The 21,234-nt window shown below is 43.9% G+C and overlaps 1 protein-coding gene across 3 annotated transcripts in view; it reads left to right on the top strand.

Annotated features, from left to right (window-relative positions):
* Positions 1–943: 943 nt before the first annotated feature.
* The window catches only part of HS3ST1 (heparan sulfate-glucosamine 3-sulfotransferase 1), a 66,863-nt gene continuing 46,572 nt past the window's right edge, over positions 944–21,234 (top strand). The window contains exons 1-2 of one of the 3 annotated variants that reach the window (XM_086964083.1): positions 944–1,191; positions 6,957–7,078. In XM_086964083.1, coding sequence (XP_086820209.1) covers positions 7,047–7,078 — 32 coding nt within the window. In that variant the 5' untranslated portion in view covers positions 944–1,191; positions 6,957–7,046. Of the gene's footprint in view, positions 1,203–6,956; positions 7,079–21,234 lie in introns of all 3 variants that reach the window. The other 2 variants (XM_086964086.1, XM_086964084.1) reach the window with 2 other exon arrangements.

Consider the following 21,234-nt stretch of genomic DNA (forward strand, 5'->3'; position numbering starts at 1 on the left):
TTTTTGCAGTATTCTCCATGTACTTGTGTTCGGTGCCCTTTTGTATCATGCACACAACACTTTGCCCTTGTAACACACGGTTGCTACCTCTCACATGTTTTTACCTTTGATACTTGCACAAGTGCCACCTTACCTACGTAACGCCTGTTCTTGTGCCTAGCACTTATGCAGTATTATACCTCAAATTATACTCTGTTTTCTCTTATAACTGCACACTTGTCACTTTTCCTCTTGTGCACTTTTGACTACCTCATGTATTTTTGGTTGTTCACAATTTTTACTACCTCAAGTATTTTGTTTGCTCACAATTGTCACTATTACCTTTACTACCTCATGTATTTTTGGTTGCTCACAATTTTTACTACCAAAAGTATTTTGTTTGCTCACAATTGTCATGATTACCTTTACTACCTCATGTATTTTTGGTTGCTCACAATTTTTACTACCTCATGTTTTTTGTTTTGCTCACAATTGTCACTATTACCTTATGTAAGTAACGTATGTTTTAGTAATCTGCTCTTTTGTAATGTTTCTCATTATGTTTCATTTCTGTTCCTAATGTGAAGCGCTCTGACGCCTTCGGGTAAAGTCCGCGCTATATAAAAATGCATAAATAAATAAACACCGCATTAAATAAAAAAGAAAACAATAAATTAGACGTCGCCAGCCCGGGCTGACACAAACGACGGGAGGGGGGATGGGGGGAGGGCTGAAGCCCAGTGAGCCCAATGGGGGTTGCGCGCCTGGCCGGTAGTGTAGTGCCACCACCATGTGAGCCGGACCGTAGCCTGCGCAAGACCCAACTCCCGGGTTCCCTTTCACGGGCAGCGGCGGCCTCTGCTGTTGCGTCCTCGCAGAATCTCAGGAAAGTGCGAGCCCCTGTCTGAGCGCTGCTGGTCGGTGCCAGGGAGAGAGAGCGACAGAGTCCAGCCTCTGGGTGGGCGGGACAGACTGGATGGTGACGCAGGAGGAGGAGAGCCTGAAATTCACTGGCAGTCGCTGATCGCGGCAGGTTACACGCGGAACGGGCAGCAGTCGACTTTCTGCTGTGCAGATCTGAGCTCGTGCGCCTGCAGCTGGGACCGGAGATTCCGTACTCAGCACGGCGGGGGAGGAGAGTGAAGCAGCCGGGACCCGTCCCTCTCAATCCGCGCTCATGGGCCAGACTCCGATGCCTTGACTGCACCACCTGTACGTCCCAGGTGAGCGAAGGGGGAGTGGCTGGAGGGGACGTGTGTGCGTTAACTACAGACCTGCTCGCAGACTGCGCGGATTCCTCACACTGGGACAGCTAGTCCTCCCCGGCCAGTGAGTGGAGGGAGCGGGTGTCATTTACTAATCGCAAGCCGCTGCCGCCTGCCTTTCCGCTCTATTCACTACCTGTTTGGGAGGATGGCCAGAGATGCCTACTTTGGAGCTGGGGAACAGGTTCCAGTCTCAACAATCGGTGATTTTTGGTCATATCGCTTAATCGCCCCGTGCCTACCAGAAATGCATGTGTCCTGGTGTGATATAACTGGTGCAGGGGATGGTATACCTTCGGGTCGAGTTCGCGCTGTATAAAACTGCAAGGAAAAACATATTATATATATATATATATATATATATCTTATTCAAATGCAGGTCAGACGGAAAAGTCAATTCTTTCTTATTCTAGCTCAATATTTTTCATGAATGCTTATGATATTGTTCGTCATTGCTGGCACGTTAAGGGTCGTAATGCATCATCACATGTGCCCAATGTGCATGGTACTTTAGCTGACTTCCAGATTTTTTTTGTTCTCCATATTTTCATTATATAGCACTGCATCATCCTTTCCAAAGTGACGATGCTAGGCAATGAACCTCTCCGTCGCTCGAGACCTATTTTCTGCATTCTTTACTAGTGTGTAGTAGTGGTGTTGAGAACGATGGGTTAAATATGTGACGATTTGACACTTCTTTAACACCCTTCTATTATAAACTGGAAAACACGTGGGTCAGTCGCGCGCTGACCTTTGCTGCTCGTTTAAAGTGCATTATTAATATTAGCCACGTGCGTTTTAATTTTTCCTGCTACACCCTCTTTGTGTCACTTGGGACTTTGGTTCCGAATCGACTGACGCATAGCATTGCACAATCGCACCTGTGTCTGCACTGCACGGTTCCCACGAGTCGTCTCATTTACAGGTGCAGCAGCAGGAAGTCCCGAGCACGTCGTACGTTCATTTGTTTACCCTCCGCGCCCAATCCACGCAGGCCTGCCTGTTATCTATTCTCTTTAGTCACTTCTCTGACTCTTGTATAGTGCTTCGTGCTCCAAAGTTCTGGGACCACTCCTTTATCTGGAGTCCACCTTGAGGTGTGGCATACGTTGTAAATTAACTTCAACAACATAGTAATTCCCAGGATGAGACATAATTAGGAAATCAACTTCCTGATTGCTTGGAAACGCCAAACCGTGTTTCCAGTATTTTATTTCGGGTGGATAATTAATTCCAGCAGAGATAAGGTAATGAGCAGCAGCCGAGAGCTCACCACGTGCGCAATAAAAGTAATAGTGTCGGGGCTGATGTTTGGCGTTCAGAATCAATCGAGAGCCACAGTGGTCCATTGACAATGTTCTGTTGGCGCGCTTTGTTATGTTTACGTCTGGAGTATCGTATGTTTTCATATGACAGTTGATACAACGGTTTTGCTGTTTTATAGCTCTGCAAATGATCTGGGCCATATTAGGTGCAGGCCACCCATGCTTGCTAAACTATTTCATACCTGCCAACTCAAACAGTGTGACACACGATATCGGCTCCCATCACACGGTCACCCGACGAGGAGCTGATATCACACTGTGGCAGGGAAATGAGCTGAAAACCACTGTAAATAGTATTGCATTGTAATTGCATTTATATAGCACTTACAACCCCTGATGAGGCGTTGAAGTGATTTTTCGGCGAGTAGCACGCTAATCCAGAGCCAATAAAGTATTAGTGGTGAATTAGTATGAAGGTAATAGTAGTTTTCTAGCTCATTTTCATGAGACTTTGAACTGCAGACGTCCATTAAGGGGTGTGAAAACACCCCAGAACATCGGCACCAGCCCAGGGAAGTTTTTTTTGGGTGTGTTTTTTTGTTGGTGATGGTGGTGGGGGAGGGGATTTGGGACCAGGGGGGGGGTTCCAAAGTGTCTCCTAGGTACTTCTAGGCAGGGCTTTAAGTGGGCCGGGTCTCACCGGTGTTTAGCACCAGCAGTTTTTTAAAAGGGGTCTCTATTGGGCTATGCTTTGTGCCCTGGCACAGGCGATCCGTGTTTTTTTTTTTTTTTTCCGGACTGCAGTGACAGCAGGCATATCATGTGCGCTGCTCACTTCTCACTAGTGGAGAAGTTCCGGCATGACGTTACGGCATGCCTGGTGAGCATTGTAGGGGGAGGGAAATCCTTTAAAGAGGATCATTTTCTCTCTGGATTTCCCTTCTCTTTTTGAAACTCAGGAGCAGCAACATTTTCTGGGTGTCACCAGGACTTTAAGTGGAAGCTTTTTCAATATAATATAAAAGTCATAGTTGCTGCCTATTTATCTTATGCAACTAACACCCATTGACAAAGCCAATAGTCCTGACTTCTTGTTGGTATGATGTTACTTGTATCATATATCTGGATGCAATGACGGAAACAGCTAGTTACAAATCAGGCGGCAAACTGTGCTTGTTTATTTATTTATTCAGTGTTTTATATTGCGCGAACAAGATCTTTGCAGATAGAGCGCTTCACAGAGACAGGGGGTGTACAGGAGGGTGACTAAGCATAATATTGGGTACAGTATAATATTCAACATAGCTTTCATGTGCTGATAAAGTAACAATAAACAGTCAATTAAACGTTAATATAAGACAGTGCAGAGACTTTGGACCAACTATAAAAGAGATCAGGAGAGCTAGGCTATAAGGCTGGCTTATACCACTTTCTAATAGTTACTGAGAGACTATGGGTAGGGACATCCAGTTTCAACATACTAACGTGTACAATATAGCCAGTGTTACACAAGCGGTGTAAAGTCTCTGATCCAACAGCAATAAAGTTCAGGTGAACTTGGCCATAAGGATGGCTTTCACCTCTTTCTTGAAAAAGGCAGTGGAGGAGATAAGCCTGGTTTCAGGAGGGAGTGCATTCCAGATCCTGGGTGCCATTCCTGAAAAGGAGCGTTTGCAAGTTTTTTCCTTCCGGAATCTGCGAGGTTTCAGGAGTAGATTTTTTTTGTACTTCTATTGGATCTCGACCCTCCTGATATAGTCAACTTTTGAGTGAGGTAGTTGGGTGCCTTGTGGTGTACGGCCGAGTGTGCCATAACAGAAATTTTCAGCTGTATTTTGGCTTCAAAGGGCAGCCAATTCAGTGATTTCAAATCAGGGGATATATGAGAGTGTTTTCTTGAGCCAGTAATGAGTCTCGCGGCAGCGTTAAAGGAGGCTTTTAGGGGTGCAGTTGTTGCTAGAGGGAGTCCGCTGAGGGCCACAATTCCACAGTCTATGCGGGGGATGACTAGGGCTTGTACAGCAGTTTGGAAGTCTTTGACAGGGAGGAAGGGTTTAAGTTTCCTTAATGTGTTGATTTGGAAATTAGCTCCTTTCGTTGCTTTGCTAATGTGCTGTTGCATGTTGAGCTTTGCGTCCAGTGTGATGCCTAGGGATTTCAAAGAGTCCACGATGGTGGGTCGGACATTGAGTGCTGTTAGGTGATTGAGCCAGATTTGGGTGGTGGTAAACTTCGCAGGGGGTGATATCAGGAGGAACTCAGTTTTCAGAGCATTTAGTTTAAGGTGATTATCGGCCAACCATGATTGGGTTTTTCTAAGTGTGTAGTTCAGGAGTTTGATATCTTCCGGGGATTGTAGCTTCAGGTAAAGTTGAGTGTCATCGGCATACATATGGAAGTGTACATTGGATGCTTGGAGCAAGGTGGCAAGTGGTTCCATGATGAGGTTGAACAGTGTGGGTGAAAGGGAGGATGCTTGTGGAACGCCTAAGTCTACTGGCACAGGTGAGGACAGCACATTGTTGATCTTGAACTTCTGAGACCGGTTATGTAGGAAGGAGGTGAACCATTTGAGAACCGTCCCGGATAAACCCATTCTAGTGTTTAGCAGCTCCAGTAGGTTTTCATGTTTGACCGTGTCAAATGCTGATGCACAGATTGTTGGCTTATGTGTTTTTTTAAGCCACGCCCCTTTGAGAGACCCTCCAGTTTTTTTTTATCCCACTTAAAGCCCTGCTTCTACGCATGAGGTACAACCCCTTCAAGGCCCCGCTCGCTCCTCCTTACACTTTGAGGTTGTTCTTCAAGTTGGCAGCTATGCTGGTTCGAACTGACACGTGTATGGGCCAGTACAAAAAGACAGCGTGCTGTTCAAACCCTTTATTCTTGTGCAGGTCAGTCAGTGCAGATGCTCGTTTTTGCATTTCAGCCTTTGCGAGATGCACCACAAGCAGGGCATTCTATGTAATCTGGAAATGTTGGTGTAAATATTTGCAGTGCCACCCAGGTAATCTATCGTCGGATTGCGTCTTGGTGTTGCATAAGTTAAATTATCAGAAAGGAATCCCACAAATATTGCCAGAATATGTCTTGGCCGGGGCCCAAAAATCTATTCATCAAAAGTACATCTTGTGCAATGTATTATATCATGATAACTGCAGCATTCATTTTGAATCATTTGCTGCTGTTATCAGACCATTCGACACAAAGGCCCTCGGCAACAAGAATGGTGGGAACTCTTAGATAAGGCGATGGTGTAATGAGAGAGCGGTGGGTGAGGCTCAAATCAGACAGACACTTGGAGACACGTGAATGTATGGACAAGAATAATGGCCTTCAGTAACCTAGTAAGGTAGCCTGGAGGCTGCAGGGTTAATGCATCTGCTGCAGAATTATGCATGCTTTGTGGAGGCCAGACATTTAAATCTCTTCGGGGTCAGTAGAACCTTTTATCTACTCAATCTTAATTAAATTAGACCATTGGGTTAAACAAAACTAGCATGTGTTTGCTGTGCTGAAGCAGCGAGGTGTGGCAGCCAGCACTGTATAAAGTGCAATACACACCAGGACACGGAAGGCTGCATTTTCCCCATCGAGTATAAGCCTGACAACTTTAAAGTTGTGTGTGCGTGTGTAGTGGAGAAGGACTACTTCAGACCCACACACAAATTCATCAATGTCCTTGCAGAGGACATTGATGAACAGCTCTGTGGCTGCAGTCCCATAGTCCTTCTAATGGGCATGACCGCTCCTGTAGTGCATTTCCCCAAAATACACATTGCCACGAGCATTATATTTCACAGCAGAAATAAGATCAAGAATTAAAGCTGCTGATTTTCCGCTTGCAAGCAAACATTTTGTTATATTAAATGCAGTTACAGGGCTGCAGTGTTAATGTCCCAATCTAATGCTCCCCTCGGACATTATATATGGGTAACAGTCTCTTCATCCTACTACCTATCCTATTTGACTCACAAATATTTGCATCCTTTGTTTTTTTTCTTGGGTGATGTCGCATGTCAGGCCCAAGAAGTCCACTCCTCAGGAGTGTAGTGCTTTGAGGCTATCGATAACTAGACATTTTCAGCCTTTTCTCAATATGATATCGTCGAATAAATGGATGCTGTGGCTATGATAACCTTAGCATCCATTTATTTGACGCTTTTATTATTTATGTTTAGTCATTTGAGAACCATGCATTTTGTAGTAAACTACTTCTCTGTGGTGCTCTGCTTATTGGAATGTTGATGACATCATGGAATGCCTGGGGTGACTCTCTGGCTCTTAGTGTCAGTTGATCTACTCAGGCTGAGCTGATGAGAGCTAGCTCCTGGTGGGGTTCTTCTCCTATTCTACTTATCTACTTCTGTGCTTTAATATCTTGGAAGGAACTTACAATAAAGGAACCTATAACTACAGCGGACTCCTGTACTTCCTTTTACCACAGTTTGGCGACGTTTCTTGAAAGGATGAACCTACGCGTGAATTAAGGACAAAGGACGACTAAGGAACTTAAAGACAAGGAACTAAAGATTTTATGGACTCTCTGACTCAAAGTGAAACCCAAAGGTAACGTCCTTTTATCACACATTTCTTAGCAACATATTAGTTAGAGCGTGTTAAGGTATGCTATAGTTTGCTTGTACCCCAGCTCTCAGGTCCTACTATGGGAAGGGGGCATGGTCGTTGACTTTGCTGTGTGCCCAGTCCTCGACAGCTCTCCGGCCAAGCCATACAGCTATGCCCAGCAGGCTTGGAGCATAGGGTATGATTTCTTTGCTACTGCCCTCCACTAAGCCTCTTTGCTTCAAGACCTGTTGTGCACAGCCTTCAGCCGTTCCTTGTGGTCTTTGGACACAGTTTGTACCTTGCCCGCCTGTCCATAGAAACTGCTGGGTATTTTGCCATACGTGGGGTTCTGGTCCCGTATATGAGGAAAAGCTTGTATTCATTCCTACTTCTGCCAATTAGATGTGGAAAAGACCAGTCATTGGCAAATTAATATATTCGATAAATGACATATTGCCTCCGAAAGAGACTTTGCCTATTTTTTTACATTTGAACATCAGGTGCCTACTGTTCTCTACTGTAAAACTCATAAGGCCACCCTACTACACCTACTTTCTTCTGCAACACCTTTGGGAGGATCCCTGATGGCTTTTAAGATCCGTAGACAATACATGAGTGGCGTCCCAGTATGCTATATTTGAAAAGGGGAGCATTCATCTATAAAATAAATAATTTAAAGATTGCCAGTTTGATTAGATTGAATTTTGTATAGCATGACGTATGCCCAAGTGCGTTTACCAATTAGTGAAGAGGATGAGAACTGCCTATGGAGATTTTCGCCTGGAAGGGTAAAAAGAGAAGCTTCTGCCACCCCAAGAACCCCTGTTGTCAAAGGGAACAGAAACATTTCTAGCTGAAGCTGATTGGAGAGAACTCCTTGAAAAGTACCAGGCCATTTTAGTTTTTTAAAGTCAGGACCTTGATGATAAAGACATTTATGAACAAGACAGAGTGCCTTAAAAAACACTGTCTTTTTGATGGGTAACCAATGGAGGTCCTTCATAGCTTGGAGATCGGCTCAAATTTGTCGATGTTATTCAAACCTCAAACTGTTACATTTTGCAGCCTCTGATGTTTCTTTGGGATACTCGGCTGGACCTCAACATAAAGTGCATTACAGTAGTCTAACCTGTATGGAACAAGAGAAGTAACTGCTGTTTTCTGCAGATAAACAGGCAAAAAAGACAAAATCTTCTTCAAAGGTATCAGCTGGAGGAAGGAAGATGATTTTGACTGCTCTTTAAAGTACATGTACCTTGCTTTAGGGACAATATAGGGAAGGGAACTAAGAGATTGCGGCCACCAAGTGTTGTTCCAAAAAGAGGTGTGACATCTGAAAGGGAGGACCTCCCTCTGTCTTTTCAGAATTTAGCTTCAAGGTGGGGGAGCTCATCCAGTCAACCACTGCGGTCATGCATGTCTTGAAGTGAGAGGCCACTTCTTCTATGTTGGTTTTAATGGGTACACCAGTCTGCATAGGAGACTGTCAAAACCATGTGATCTCATTATTTCCAAAAGGGAAGCCACATAAATATTAAACGGCCATCCTCTGCCATTATTAGACTAGTACAGTTACAGGTGGCTGATTCAGCATGGCTGCTGCTGATATAGTTCACATTTCTAGATGCATAATGGGCAAAGTGTTTATGTATTGGCAGGGCGTGAGTCAATACCAAACCAATGTTTGCTGCTCAGCGAAGTCAGCAAATAGTATATTATTATTATTATTAATTATTATTATTAAGAAGTTTTATATAGCGCTGGCCAGACCCGAGGGTATCAGAGCGCTTTAAATCAGTTGCATTGCAGAAAATAACCATACATTCATAGTAAGTGTGGGTCAAGGACAGAGTTCCAAATCGAAGCGTAGCCATGAGGCGCTGAGGACTTTCAAAGTCTTAAAGAAAAGTTGCTTTCCTGAGTAGAGCTCCATTTTCGGGGAGGAGTGACAAGAATGGGGTCAGCGGCGCATCGGGGATAAGAGTCTTGAAGACACAAGAGTCGAAGCGTAGCGGGGTGTCTGCTTCAGCATTCCGGCTGTTCCTATCGGTTCACTAGGAAACGGTGGAGGAACAAGACTTTGAGCTGACTTTTGAATATAGCAAAAAATGGAATAGTTCTGATATGAGGGGGAAAAAAGTTTCAGATTTTGGGTGTGTTCCCGGTGAAGAATCGGACCGTGTTTTTTTTGTTTGTGTGTTTTCAGCGGGATGAGTAGGAGAGTGTCCGAGCTACTGAGGTTCCTTGTCTTACTGGCATTTTTGAGTTTGGAAGCCAGATATTCCGATTTGTCGGTGGGCAAGGCTTTGTGTGTGAGGCAGGCTGTTATGAAGTTCGCTTGCATTTTAACTGGGAGCCACTTCTGAGTGCAGGTGAGATGTGATCAAATTTCTTGATTCTAGGGACCATTCTGGCTGCCGCATTGAGAGTTGTTTTGAGGGGAGCCTTATGTGATTTTGCTATTCCTGATAGGACTGCATTCCCGTAGTCTAGTCTTGACAACACCAATGCTTGGGTGGTTTGTTTGAGATCATTGGGCGGGATGAAAGGTTTTATTTTGTTCAGTAACTTCAGGTTAAGGAAGGCGCTCTTAGCTGAGTTCTTAATGTGTTTGGCCATGTCCAGTATCGGGTCTAGCATGATACCTAATAATTTCACAGAATCAGCCTGGGTGAGGTTCCTGTTGAGCGCATCAATAACTTTTAGCCATTCCACAATTTGGGGGTTCTCTTCTTTGTTCGCAATGAGGAGTATTTCCGTTTTGATTCAGTTTGAGGTGATTACTTGACAGCCAGTGTTGGACTTCTCTCAATGTGTCGTTAAGTCTTTAAATGTCTTTGATGGAGGAGGTTTCCTGAGTATCGTCTGCATACAGATTGAAGGAAATGTTGGCTTTTTTGAGTAGGGTGTTGAGGGGCTCCATGTTAATGTTGAAAAGTTGCAGGGAGAGCACTAAACCCTGGGGGACTCCCTTGCTGACTGAGTGTAGGTCGGACATACAGTTTTTTATTTTGATTTTTTGGGTGCAGTTGTGTAGGAAGGAGGAAAACCAGTGAAGGACCATCTCGTCAAGTCCGGCCTATTCTTGGACGGCCTTAATGAGAAGATTATGATTGACTGTTAAATGCTGCCGGTGGGTCTGGTAGAATGAGGCAGCAGCAATGGTCCGAATCAAGTGATTTGTGGATATCGTCAATGACGTTGAGGATCGCAGTTTCAGTGCTGCAGCCTTTTCTGAAGCCAGACTGATGCGGGTCGAGGAGGTTGATACTATCCATGTGTTGGGTTAGTTGTTGAAGTATGCATCTTTCCAGGATTTTGGAAAGAAGAGATACGTTGGAGACAGGTCTAAAGTTATTCAGGTCCTTTATGTCAAGGCCCGTCTTTTTCAGCAGTGGTGTGACTTGCCTAACTTTGAGGCAGTCAGAAACAAATCCGCTTTCTATGATCTTGCACCAGAGTGGGGCTATGGACAGTTTCAGCTTTTTGGTCAGTTGGGGTAGGTAACGGACTATCTCTGCTTACTGAATAGGGTGGAAGAGTGACCAGGGTTTGGTAGGAGGTGTGGGTGCATTATCATACACCCCAAATGTGCTTCTATTGGTGGGGGGGGGTTGTTGTTGGTGACCAGTGAGAGCTCGAATTTGGTAATCTTCTCATTAAAGAAATTGGTGAAGTTGTCGCACAGTTCTTTGAAGGCCATCACTGAGGACGTAGCAGGCTTGGAGGTTTGTTGCCTGATAATGTTAAAGAGCTACTTGTGTCTGTTTTTAGCGTAGTCCAGAAGAAAATGTTTTTTTTGTTCTTGATGTGATTGTTGTACTTCCTGCGAACGGTTATGAGTTGTTCATGGAGGATAACGGTTGGATTGTCCCTCCTCTTTCTGTGTTCCTTAGTTGTCTCCCTTCGGAGTTGTTGTCAGAGTTAAACCAAGATCTGGAAGGCTTGACCATGCTTTTTTTTTTTCTTAGGGGGGCTAATTGATCGAGCATGTCCGCCATGTTTGAGTATATGTAACTTAAAAGAATAGATATCTCCTCTCATGGGTCCTATGCATCAGCAAATGAATATCTGTATAGCATTGCAACCAAGGTCCCTCTTAAGAATAAAAGCATTCTTCCAAAGTTCCTAACAGTTACAGTCAACCTTGTTTTTTATTTTCTCCAGGCCACGCCTATGCGAAAGCCACCACCACTCTTTGGTGCCGAACGGAGATCATTCAGGGCAGTCACTATTCAATGATTGGACACCTAGTTAATTCTGTACTAAACAACAGAAAGACTTTCTGTTGCACCATTTAACTAAGAAAGGGCACCTATTTGGATGGATTTCGGAAAACAATCCTGATTGGCAACGAAAAGATCTCCAATAGGTGAGAGTCGTGACTCGACAGTGGAATCTTCCTGCTAGGCATATGTATGGTCCTGGCAAAAGAGGAAAAAATGAATAAGACTCTTAAGAAATATAACCACACATCACTCACAATCCTGCGGGCACCGGCAGCCCTTAACCACAACCAAAAAACAATGGTGGCATGATGAAAGATTCCTGTGGGAAACTGTACAAGTCACCTACCTCCTTTCACCACTTGTGAGCGAGATCGGTGGTGCTAACAAAATGATCCATATGTCTACAGAACTGTTATGTGATTTGCACCACACCCAGTTGTCAGCGTCATGTTACAAAATATGTGTCAATATTGTCAAACTCATTTGTTCTCTGACTTAGTTCAGCTATCGCATTAAGTACACAACCCAGTTGGCTAAATGCTGTTACAACACAGTTCCTTGCCAATTACCCATTTCCAATTTATTACAGATATATTTATTAAGTTTGTGATTAAAATGTCATGGTGTAGCTGCGACAGACCATTTAATGACATATGTGTATCACCATCTGATCATCCACTAGTGATGGCGCATTAAAGTATTTTCCATCCACAGACCACTCACAGACATGTGCACACACAGCTCTTGAACACAGATATTTACTGCCCAGCAACTGTACAGGCTTTCCAAAGTACAGGAGAGCGCAGACTTTCTTCCCTATGTCAACCATTCGTGCAGTATATGAAGGAGCAATATACTTTGTCCTTGGTCGCTCTGACCAAGCGTCATAGATCTAGCATGCTGCAATTTTAGATGAGCGTCAAAAAAAGTATACATTGAGAGTCAAATGAGCCAACCACTGCGACAGCATAAGAACTATGGTCCATGCAAGTCCACACCAAACGGCGGTGTTCAAGTGGTGTCAGCAGAACAGCCTTAAGTGCAATTCGGACAAGTCTGAGGTGCTCTTTTTTGGCTGTCCCTCCCACCCCAGGTGGCAGTATTGGTGGCCTGCGGACATGTTTCCTCCCTCTGCCGCTTCGGATACGGCCAAGAATCTTGGAGTGAAGATTGACAACAGTCTAACCTTGAAGCCCCAGATTATCAGCTTAGTTGGTAAATGTTTCGGCCTCCTTAAAATGTTAAGGACATTTCTTCCTCTGCTCTCCCAGGATCATAGGAAAATTACGGTACAGGCATTAATTGGCTCTCGTTTGGATTATGCCAATGTCCTCTATCTTGGACTCCCAGAGTATCTTCTTTCTCGTCTACAAGTAGTCCAAAACTCGGCTGCGCGAGCCATTTTTGGCCTTCATCGGAGAACCAGTGCAAGCACCCTTTTGAGAACTCTCCACTGGCTCCCCATCCGTAAGCGTATTATTTTTAAGACGCTCACCTTGGCCTTCAAAGCTCTCCATGACTCAGGCCCCAAGTACATTAGAAAACGGTTGGCCTTCTACCATCCCTCGCGATCGCTCAGGTCATCGTCGCTGGCCTTGGCCACTGTTCCCAGGGTTAGGCGTGCCCGTATTGGAGGCCGCTCCTTTGGAAGCCTGGCGCATCAGTTGTGGAATTCACTGCCTGTCTCTCTGAGAAAGATCGGCAATCTGTTGGCCTTTAGAAAGGATCTTAAGTCCTGGCTTTTTGTCCAATTGGTGTGTGGCATCCCTAGCTTGCTCTCGCTCTGCAGTCGGGTTTGAAGCGCCGGGAACTCCTCGGAGTAGCTGAGCACTATATTTAAGACACAATATAACATAACATAACCAAACGGCATTCCAATTGATGGCAGTCGTCTCTGTAAATTGAGACTATCTCACTTGGGTCTTCACTCCTACCCCTACCCACAATTGAGGAAGTATTCTGTTCAAATGTCGTGTGCCAGTGACACTCTGACGCAAAGGAGTTCAACACATTTGCTTAGGCATGAGACCCATGAACGCAGACTTGCACCAGAGTATGAATGGAATGTCCGATTACTTCTACTGACCCAACTCAAAAACAAAGTGTACACTGAAATGTTTACCTCTTACTCTTCCTGCTATGGGTATGCACTGTTTACAGAGACCTCGCTGCGCTGTCCCTCAACACAGGCAACAGAATCGGTTTAAAACGCGTTCTGTATTATATTTTTTTCTGTGTGCATTTCCAAACTTAACCAATAAACACTGACAGTTTTTGTCACGGTGTATACACGATTTACTGTCTGCCGTGTAACCGCTCACTTGGCTGTATTATTCCTTAGATGTGAGGTGAAAGGCCAGATCTGTTTTAACTGCAGGATTGTAATTTTGTTTCGAGGAAACTTCTGACTTAGTGGTGTGTGTGTTTTTATTTATTTATTGGACGGATTCATGTAACTTCAGCAGCACATTTGTGAGAATTATGGTTAGATGGTACCGGACCAGTTTTGTTGATTATCCTCAAACTTAAAAGCAAATCGGTGTTCTCCAGGTTGTACAGTTCGACCCATTAATAGTAATGCCATTGCAACGCCTGGCTTGGGTTTTTAGAAGTGTGTGTGTGGTTCGTTTTACAGGGAGGAGGGGGGAGGGGGGCAACCGTGGCTACACATACATTTGGCTGTTTTTTTGTCATGGTCAGAAGGTCTCTGTGGCTGGTAGAACTGACGGCAGAGGAATGCCTACATTTAACAGGATTGAAATATGAACCAGACAGATGCTTCGAGTTAAAAAAAAAAAAAAAAAAAAAACGTGGGTCAGATTTGAGTTGTGGAAAACAGACGCACGGTGAAACATGAGGTAGTATAAAGTTTGGCTTCAAAGGGTGAAACTACACAAACTGGAAGTATGGTGCTTAAACGTTGAAATATTTTCTTGGAAGAACCCCTGACTCGAGCAGTGAACAGAAAGGCTATATGAAGAGCACATTCCATGAGTTATGAGTGGGAAGGGTTTTTACAACCTTCTTTAGAAACCAGAAATAAGGAACAGAAGTGATTTAAAGAACAAGAGACCAAAGATGAGCCGTGTGCGAGAACTGGCAGGAGGACGGCGGTTGAATGTTAGGGCTTTAACCCTTTATCACCAACTGTTGACATGATGCCGGGTTTCACCTTAAGTGTTTGATGCAAAAGATGGGAACATCTGTATTGCAATTGTTAGTGTTTGTGGTATTTTTTTTAATTTCGCGAAATATTTCGCATCTATTTTTGTGCAGGTTCGCAATTTAATTTTACAGGTAACGTGGAACGTCTGGCCTTTGAATAGTGCAGCTGTCATGCAGAGCTGAGTGCTATTAAGAATTTCCTTGTCAGAAGGGAAGTTTGCAATGCATGCATTTCTCTTATTCTTTCGAAGGAGAGAATGGAGGTAAAAGCAAATTGGTATTTATTGTTTCTTTAAAACACGTTCACATATCGGGGTTCGAAGTAATGATTTTGATTATCACTTAATGATGAGAAAGGCAGGCTGCTGTTAATGAGAGAGCAAAACGAAGCCAGAAAACATTCAGCCTGCCTTCAAATATCGTAGCAGTCAAAATTCCAATTGTACTGTGAACCAGAACAGTTGGCAGCATCCTGTAATTATTTCAGTATTGAAAATGTGTTAATTAAAAAGTCAATATGCTAACGAGAATCCATTCCTGAAAGACATATTGGGTGGTAAGAAATGTGCTACATTTCTAGTCAGGTAAAAATCTCTAACAGTCTATGGCGAGCTTAACCTGTTCATCACAAAAAATGAAATTCATTCCGAAATAGTACTGATTTCTTTTTTTTTTAGAAATTATTTTTATTGGTATTTACACATTACAGAATATGATTTGACATGTAACATATATCGGGTTTCGCGGGCGTAAGGTGTGTGTCTTAGTGCAGTGTTGTGAGCTCCTCTGAGATACGTCACCCAGTTCAGCCACCCCTTGAATGTGGCTTTGGTGGTGTCTTTCCATTTGGCTAGCACTGTTTCGACTGCTGTCATCCGGAGGAAGTCTAGGAGGTATCTGTCTTGTTGTGTGGTTATGTCTGCTGTGATGTGTGCTGTGGTAATGGTGGCATGCAGTTCTAGGAAGGAAAAATTGCTCAGTGGCTTCCTCACGCAGAAAGAAAGCTTCCTGCATGGATGGGTTTCAAGACCAGACCCTTACTAAGGAAGTTTATTTTTGAAAACCAAGAAAGCTTTCTGAACAGGACCAACATGCATGGTTGGTGCTGACTCCGCAAACGCTTCAGCCTTCAGAGCAACCATAACAGAAGCTGTTGCAGTGATGGCATTGCAATCCTGGCCAGACAGTGAGGGATCTCTAAGTCTGGTGGCTGGTCCTTTGTCATGGGAGAAGAGGTCATAGCTTCTACTGACATGGCAGGCTGGTTGGTCACCCTCTAAATCGGGCGTCTCTAGCCTTTTCTGTAATAAGAGCTACTTATGTTCAATGAAATTCACCGACAGCTACTAATCAAATTAGTCTTCTAATAGGGGCAACATCAGACAAGATTACATTGATTGCCACCATATGAAGGATTCTTACCAGCGATCCCCCTCAGTGCATCAGAAGTGGTTGTCAGCAGTAATGTAAACCATCTTTGGTAAATGCATTAGGTTTTGCCTGGGTAATTAATAATGGACTGTTTTTTGTTGTAAGTTGTAGCTTGCTGAGTAGTGTTATTATATAAGTTACAGTAGGTCTGTTAAAGTGGTATGACTTGCTTATGTACAAAAGGTTACAAAGTGGGATGTTACTAGTGGTATAGTGAAGGGAAGTGATAGCAAAATTTTGAACAATAAAATGAGAGGGAAATAATTACTGATATAATAGTAATATTAAGTGTTTAGTGGCGTTCTGACAACTTTTGGGGATGGTGCCACTGCAACTGCAGCACCATTCCAATCATGTCCCTAGTGCCTGCAAGATAATTGCATTTGTGACTGTCTGTTTAGTAGTAAAATATAAAAATATTTGATGTGTAGAGGAGTTATAACAACCTTTGGCCACAGTGCCACTGCACCTGCTGCACCATTCAAAGCATGATTTTGTTGCCTGTAAGGTAACTGCACTTGTGACTGTCTGTTTAGTAATACAATATTCCAATATTTGGTGTTTAGAGGGGTTTCTAGGTGTCTCTGCACCTGCTGCACCATTTAAAGTTTGACCTAGTGCCTGCAAGGTAACTGCTCTTGTGACTGCTTCTTTATTAGTTAAATATAGAAATATTTGGTGTTTAGAGGACTTCTGACTGCTTATGGCCCTGGGACTGCTCCACTATTCAAATCAGGACCCTATTGCCTGTAAAGTAACAACATTTGTGACTGCCTGTTTAGTAATACAATATTGGACTAGAGAGGGTTTCCTAGATCTTTAGGCCTAAGTGCCACTGCACCACCAGCACAATTGAAATCATGCCCCATGTGCCTGCAAGATAACTGCACTTGTGACTGCCTGTTTAGAGGTAAAATGTATCAATTTTCTGCGTTTAATGGGATCCCTAGAAATTTTGGCCCTGGTGCCGCTGCACCATTCAAAACCAGCACCTTTTTAACTACAAGGTATTTGAAATTGTGTCTGCCTTTATAGTAGTAAAATATAGCAATATTAGGTGTTCTGGCAACTTTTGGCCAGTGCACCTGCACCCGCTGCACCATTCAAATCCTGACCCTTTTGTCTGTGAGGTAACTGCACTTGTGAGTACCTATTTGGTAGTAAATATGGCAATATCAGGTTTTTAGTGGGGTGCCTGGAGCTCTTAGTCTCAGTGGCACTGCACCTGCTGCACCATTCAAACCCTGACCTGATTATATGCTAGATAAATGCACTTGTGAGTATCTTCTTTGGTAGTAAAATTAAGCATCAATCTGGTTTTAGTGGGGTCCCTAGAGCTTTTGCCCTTGAACCGCTAGACCTGCTGCACCATTCAAATCGGGTCCCTTTTAACTACAAGGTAACAGCAGGTGTGACTATCTGTTTATTGGTAAAATATAGGAATATTTTGTGTTGAGAGGAGTTCTGACAACTTTTAGGCCCGGTGCTACTGAACCTTCTGCACTATTCAAACCGTGTCTCTGTTGTCTGTAAGCTAACTACAATTGTGGTTGCCTGTTTAGGAACAAAATATAGCAATATAAGGTGTTTAATGGGAGGCCTGGAGATTTTTGTCTCGGTGCCACTGCATCTACTGCGCTATTGAATTCATGACCCTGGAGCTTGCTAGATAACTGCACTTATGACCGTCTGTTTAGTTGTAAAATATAGCAATATTAGATCTCTACAGGAGTTCTGCAAATCTTTGGGCCCAGTGCCACTGTACCTGCAGCACCTTCAAATCCTGACCGTAGTGCCTTAAAGATAGCTGTATTTGTGACTGCCTGTCTCATAGTCACTGACGTAACGAAAAGTGAGGGGGCCTCTCTGTAAGGTACTTAGAGGGGCCCACTCCTGGCACAATCAGGAGCTCTCCGGCCACAGTGCAGTGCCGAGGTTGCCCCTGGAGCTAGAGGCCCCCCTGCATCGCGGGGGCTGCGTGGGCCTGTGTTACGCCCTTGCTCATAGTAACATTTAGCAATATTCGGTGTTTGGTTGAGTTCTGACAACTTTTGGCCCAGGTGCCACTGCACCTATATAAATCAAGCCCCTTTCGCCTGCAAGGATACTGCAATTGTGACTGCTTGTATAGTAGTAAAATATAGCAATATTATGTGTTTAGAGGAGCATTGACTTTATTTTTAACGTGTAATATTTATTACAACATTTAGAATTTGATCATCATGACCAAATAGATCAAGGTGAAAAAATCAATCCGACAATGCCTACAAAGTGCAAAGAAATGTACTGAGGCATGAATAGGAAATGCCACAAATGTTCTGAAGCTTAAGCAAACCAGTGCTCATTGGCACAAGCAATGTTTTTTGTCAAGTCCTACCCAGCACTTAAAGATGCAGAGGTACAATTTCAAAAACAGCATAACAGGCCTTTAGATATGAGCCTCTATCCACGTGGGTACGGTCATTATAGTTTAACAACAAATACTGTCTGATAATCCAACTAAAACCATTTGCTTGTTGTAAAGTGATAGCTGTTAGACCTGACATACTTCACATGGTTTCCCCTGTCTTTTTGCCTCTACCTTCTGTATTTTAACTGTATGCTGCTGGGCTTTGTTTTGCTGTTTCAGATATTCTGGGCACTTTACTATTGCTTATCAGTGCTAAAGTGCAAGTGCTCCGTGTGTAAATTGTGATTCTGATTGGTTATCCATAAATTGGCATATTTGATTTACTGGTAAGTCCAGTAAAGTTCACTTTGTAAGCCTCAGGGCCTGTAAATCAATTGCTACTAGTGAACCTGCAGGAACTGGGTGTGCCACCCAGATGAGCATCCCTATAAACGTGTCTCAGGACTGCCATTGCAGTGTCTGTGAGTGGAGTTTTAAACTGATATGTCAACCTGGCAAGTGCACCCACTTGCCAGGCCCTAACCTTCATTTTTACTGCATGTAAGACACCCCTAAGGTAGGCCCAAGGTACCCCCCATGGGCAGGGTGCCGTGTATGTGAAAAGTAGGACATGTACTGGTGTGCTTTACATGTCCTGATAGTGAAATACTGCCAATTTAGTTTTTCATTATTGCAAGGAATAGCTGTCCCATAGACTATCATTGGAGCTGCCTTGTAACATTGGGAGCAGCTAGGGATTCGGAGTTTGGGCTCTCTGAGCGCAGAATTTAATAACCCATCTTTTAGTAAAGATGGTTTTTAAATTGTGTGTTTGTAAGTGCCACTTTAAAAAAAGTAAAAGACAGATGATGGACTGAAATAAAACATTCACCCCCAGTCAAGAGATCTGGGTTAAATACATTGCTCTTTTGCTCACCATGCCTCCCCAGTTTAGACCCAGCCTTATGCAAATCAGCCTTGACCCTGTTCCACTGGGGTGGCATGGTCCGCAAAAGAACAATGGATTTAACTCAGATCTATTGACTCGGGGTGAATGTTTGATTTGCTCTGCATTCCGTCCATCCGTGTGTCTTTCACTTTTACAAAGTGGGCATGTTCTTGTTTAACAATCCTTGTGCCTCTGCCTGCCTGTGGAATCAATGTCTGGTTTAGACTGACGGGGCCCTGTTTGTGCATTCACTCTAGACAGTCACGCAAAGGGAGTTGAGGTGTACACTGTATAGCCAGATGGCTCACCATCAGGCTGTTGAGTCTTCCTGAGCAAGAGTGGTAGGAGGAGCTATCACCTGCACCTGAATAGGAGTGTGCCTGGCCTCTCACAATGCTGCCTCCAGCCCTCCTCCCACTTCCCTGGAGTTTGTCTGGAGCCAAGACCAGGCAGGACAAGAGCTTGTGCATTTCAAGGAAAATCATTTGAAGTATCTCGACTATAAAAGGCCAACAGAGGTAGAAGTAGTGGACCTGAAGCCCCAAACTTCAGAACATTTCTGGATCAAGAGGAACCTCTGCCAAGGAGAAGAGCTGTGAGGAGGAGTACTGCCCTTTTTCTGTGTGTGCTTTGCTGGGCTGGCCTGCAGTTGCAGCTTCTACTTTGAACAGGAGAAGGACTGGAATTTGCTTTGTATTCTGCTTGTGAAGTTTCTCCAAGGGCTCCTGTGGGAAGTCTCAGGGCCATCAAAGACCTCCTTCGAATCTGGATTTCCATGCATTGTAGCTGTGCACCAAGGTTTTCCAAATCTGCACTCACAGACCAGAACAGTCTTGGATTTCGACACATCACACCCCACCCTACAGTCTGGATTCAGCACAACACTTTTCTTGCATGCAGCAGAACTGATGCATTGCCTCCCTGTTGACTCAGCAATTGAGACATCGCTATGTGTTCCGACTCTTCTCTCCTCTGCAGCTGTTATGCCTTGTGGGTTTTTACGCTTTTAAGGTACGTTGTGTAAATTCACCTCCTCCATAGGGTTCTATGGACAGAATTGCTTGAAATGTTTTAAGTCATATTTTGAGTTGTGTTTGCTGGATGTTGCCATTTTGGTATTGGGTGGTTTAGATAAAGATACTTTATTAGGTCTCGGCCTAGCGTACTCTGCGCAGCAGTGTTCGCGCAGCCAGAGTCCTTTTCTCAGGGTTTTGAAAATGTACCTAGAAAATGACAGCATTTGTGCGTGTTCATTTTCTATGGTCCATTTTGATTGGGCTTTGCGTGCGTGTAGTTTTTTAACAGAACACACAATAGGCCATGGGCGGTCGCGTAGCTCCGCCCATGGCATATTTGTGTACGTTACGCGCACCAAAGCCTATATGTCTTCAATTATGGTGCCCAGACACGGGCGCGATAATTGAAGACCTATGCTTCGCAGCACTCGCTTTTAACATTTTTTTTTTTAATTTAATTTTTTTTACAATAGCGATCGTGAAAGTGATCGCTTTCACTGCTGCTTGTTTCGGTTGTGGCTGTCATTGCTAATGTTGGACTTCCTGAACTGGGCCCATGGCCAGGTTCCCGCCCGCCCCACCCCGCTGTTTTGCAATCCTGTTCTGCTCCTTAACTTAACTCAACTCCCTCCTTCAACTCTTCCTCCCCCTCAGTCTCTACAGCCTCCAATGTATTTTTAGAACTTTGTGAATGTAAGCTGCATATGAAGCACCCACTCTACAGGGGTATAAGCCAAGGGCCGAGATGCAGTTGATTTTTGGGTTCCAAAGACTATGGAGAGGTTGCAATGTTTTATAATGAAAGCGCATATTCACTCATCTACGTTGTTTGCTATGCATATGTCGAGCCTGCTGAGACATCATAACATTGTACCAATTATTAAGCGCAGTTTTCGCCACATGGCAAATATGTGGTAGATGTCTTGATTTTTTTAATCAACCCAACTGCAACAAGGCCCCACTATTAAACGAGGGAC

The sequence above is a fragment of the Lissotriton vulgaris genome, chromosome 3_2 (genome assembly GCF_964263255.1).
Source record: "Lissotriton vulgaris chromosome 3_2, aLisVul1.2, whole genome shotgun sequence".
Taxonomy (NCBI): Eukaryota; Metazoa; Chordata; class Amphibia; order Caudata; family Salamandridae; genus Lissotriton; species Lissotriton vulgaris.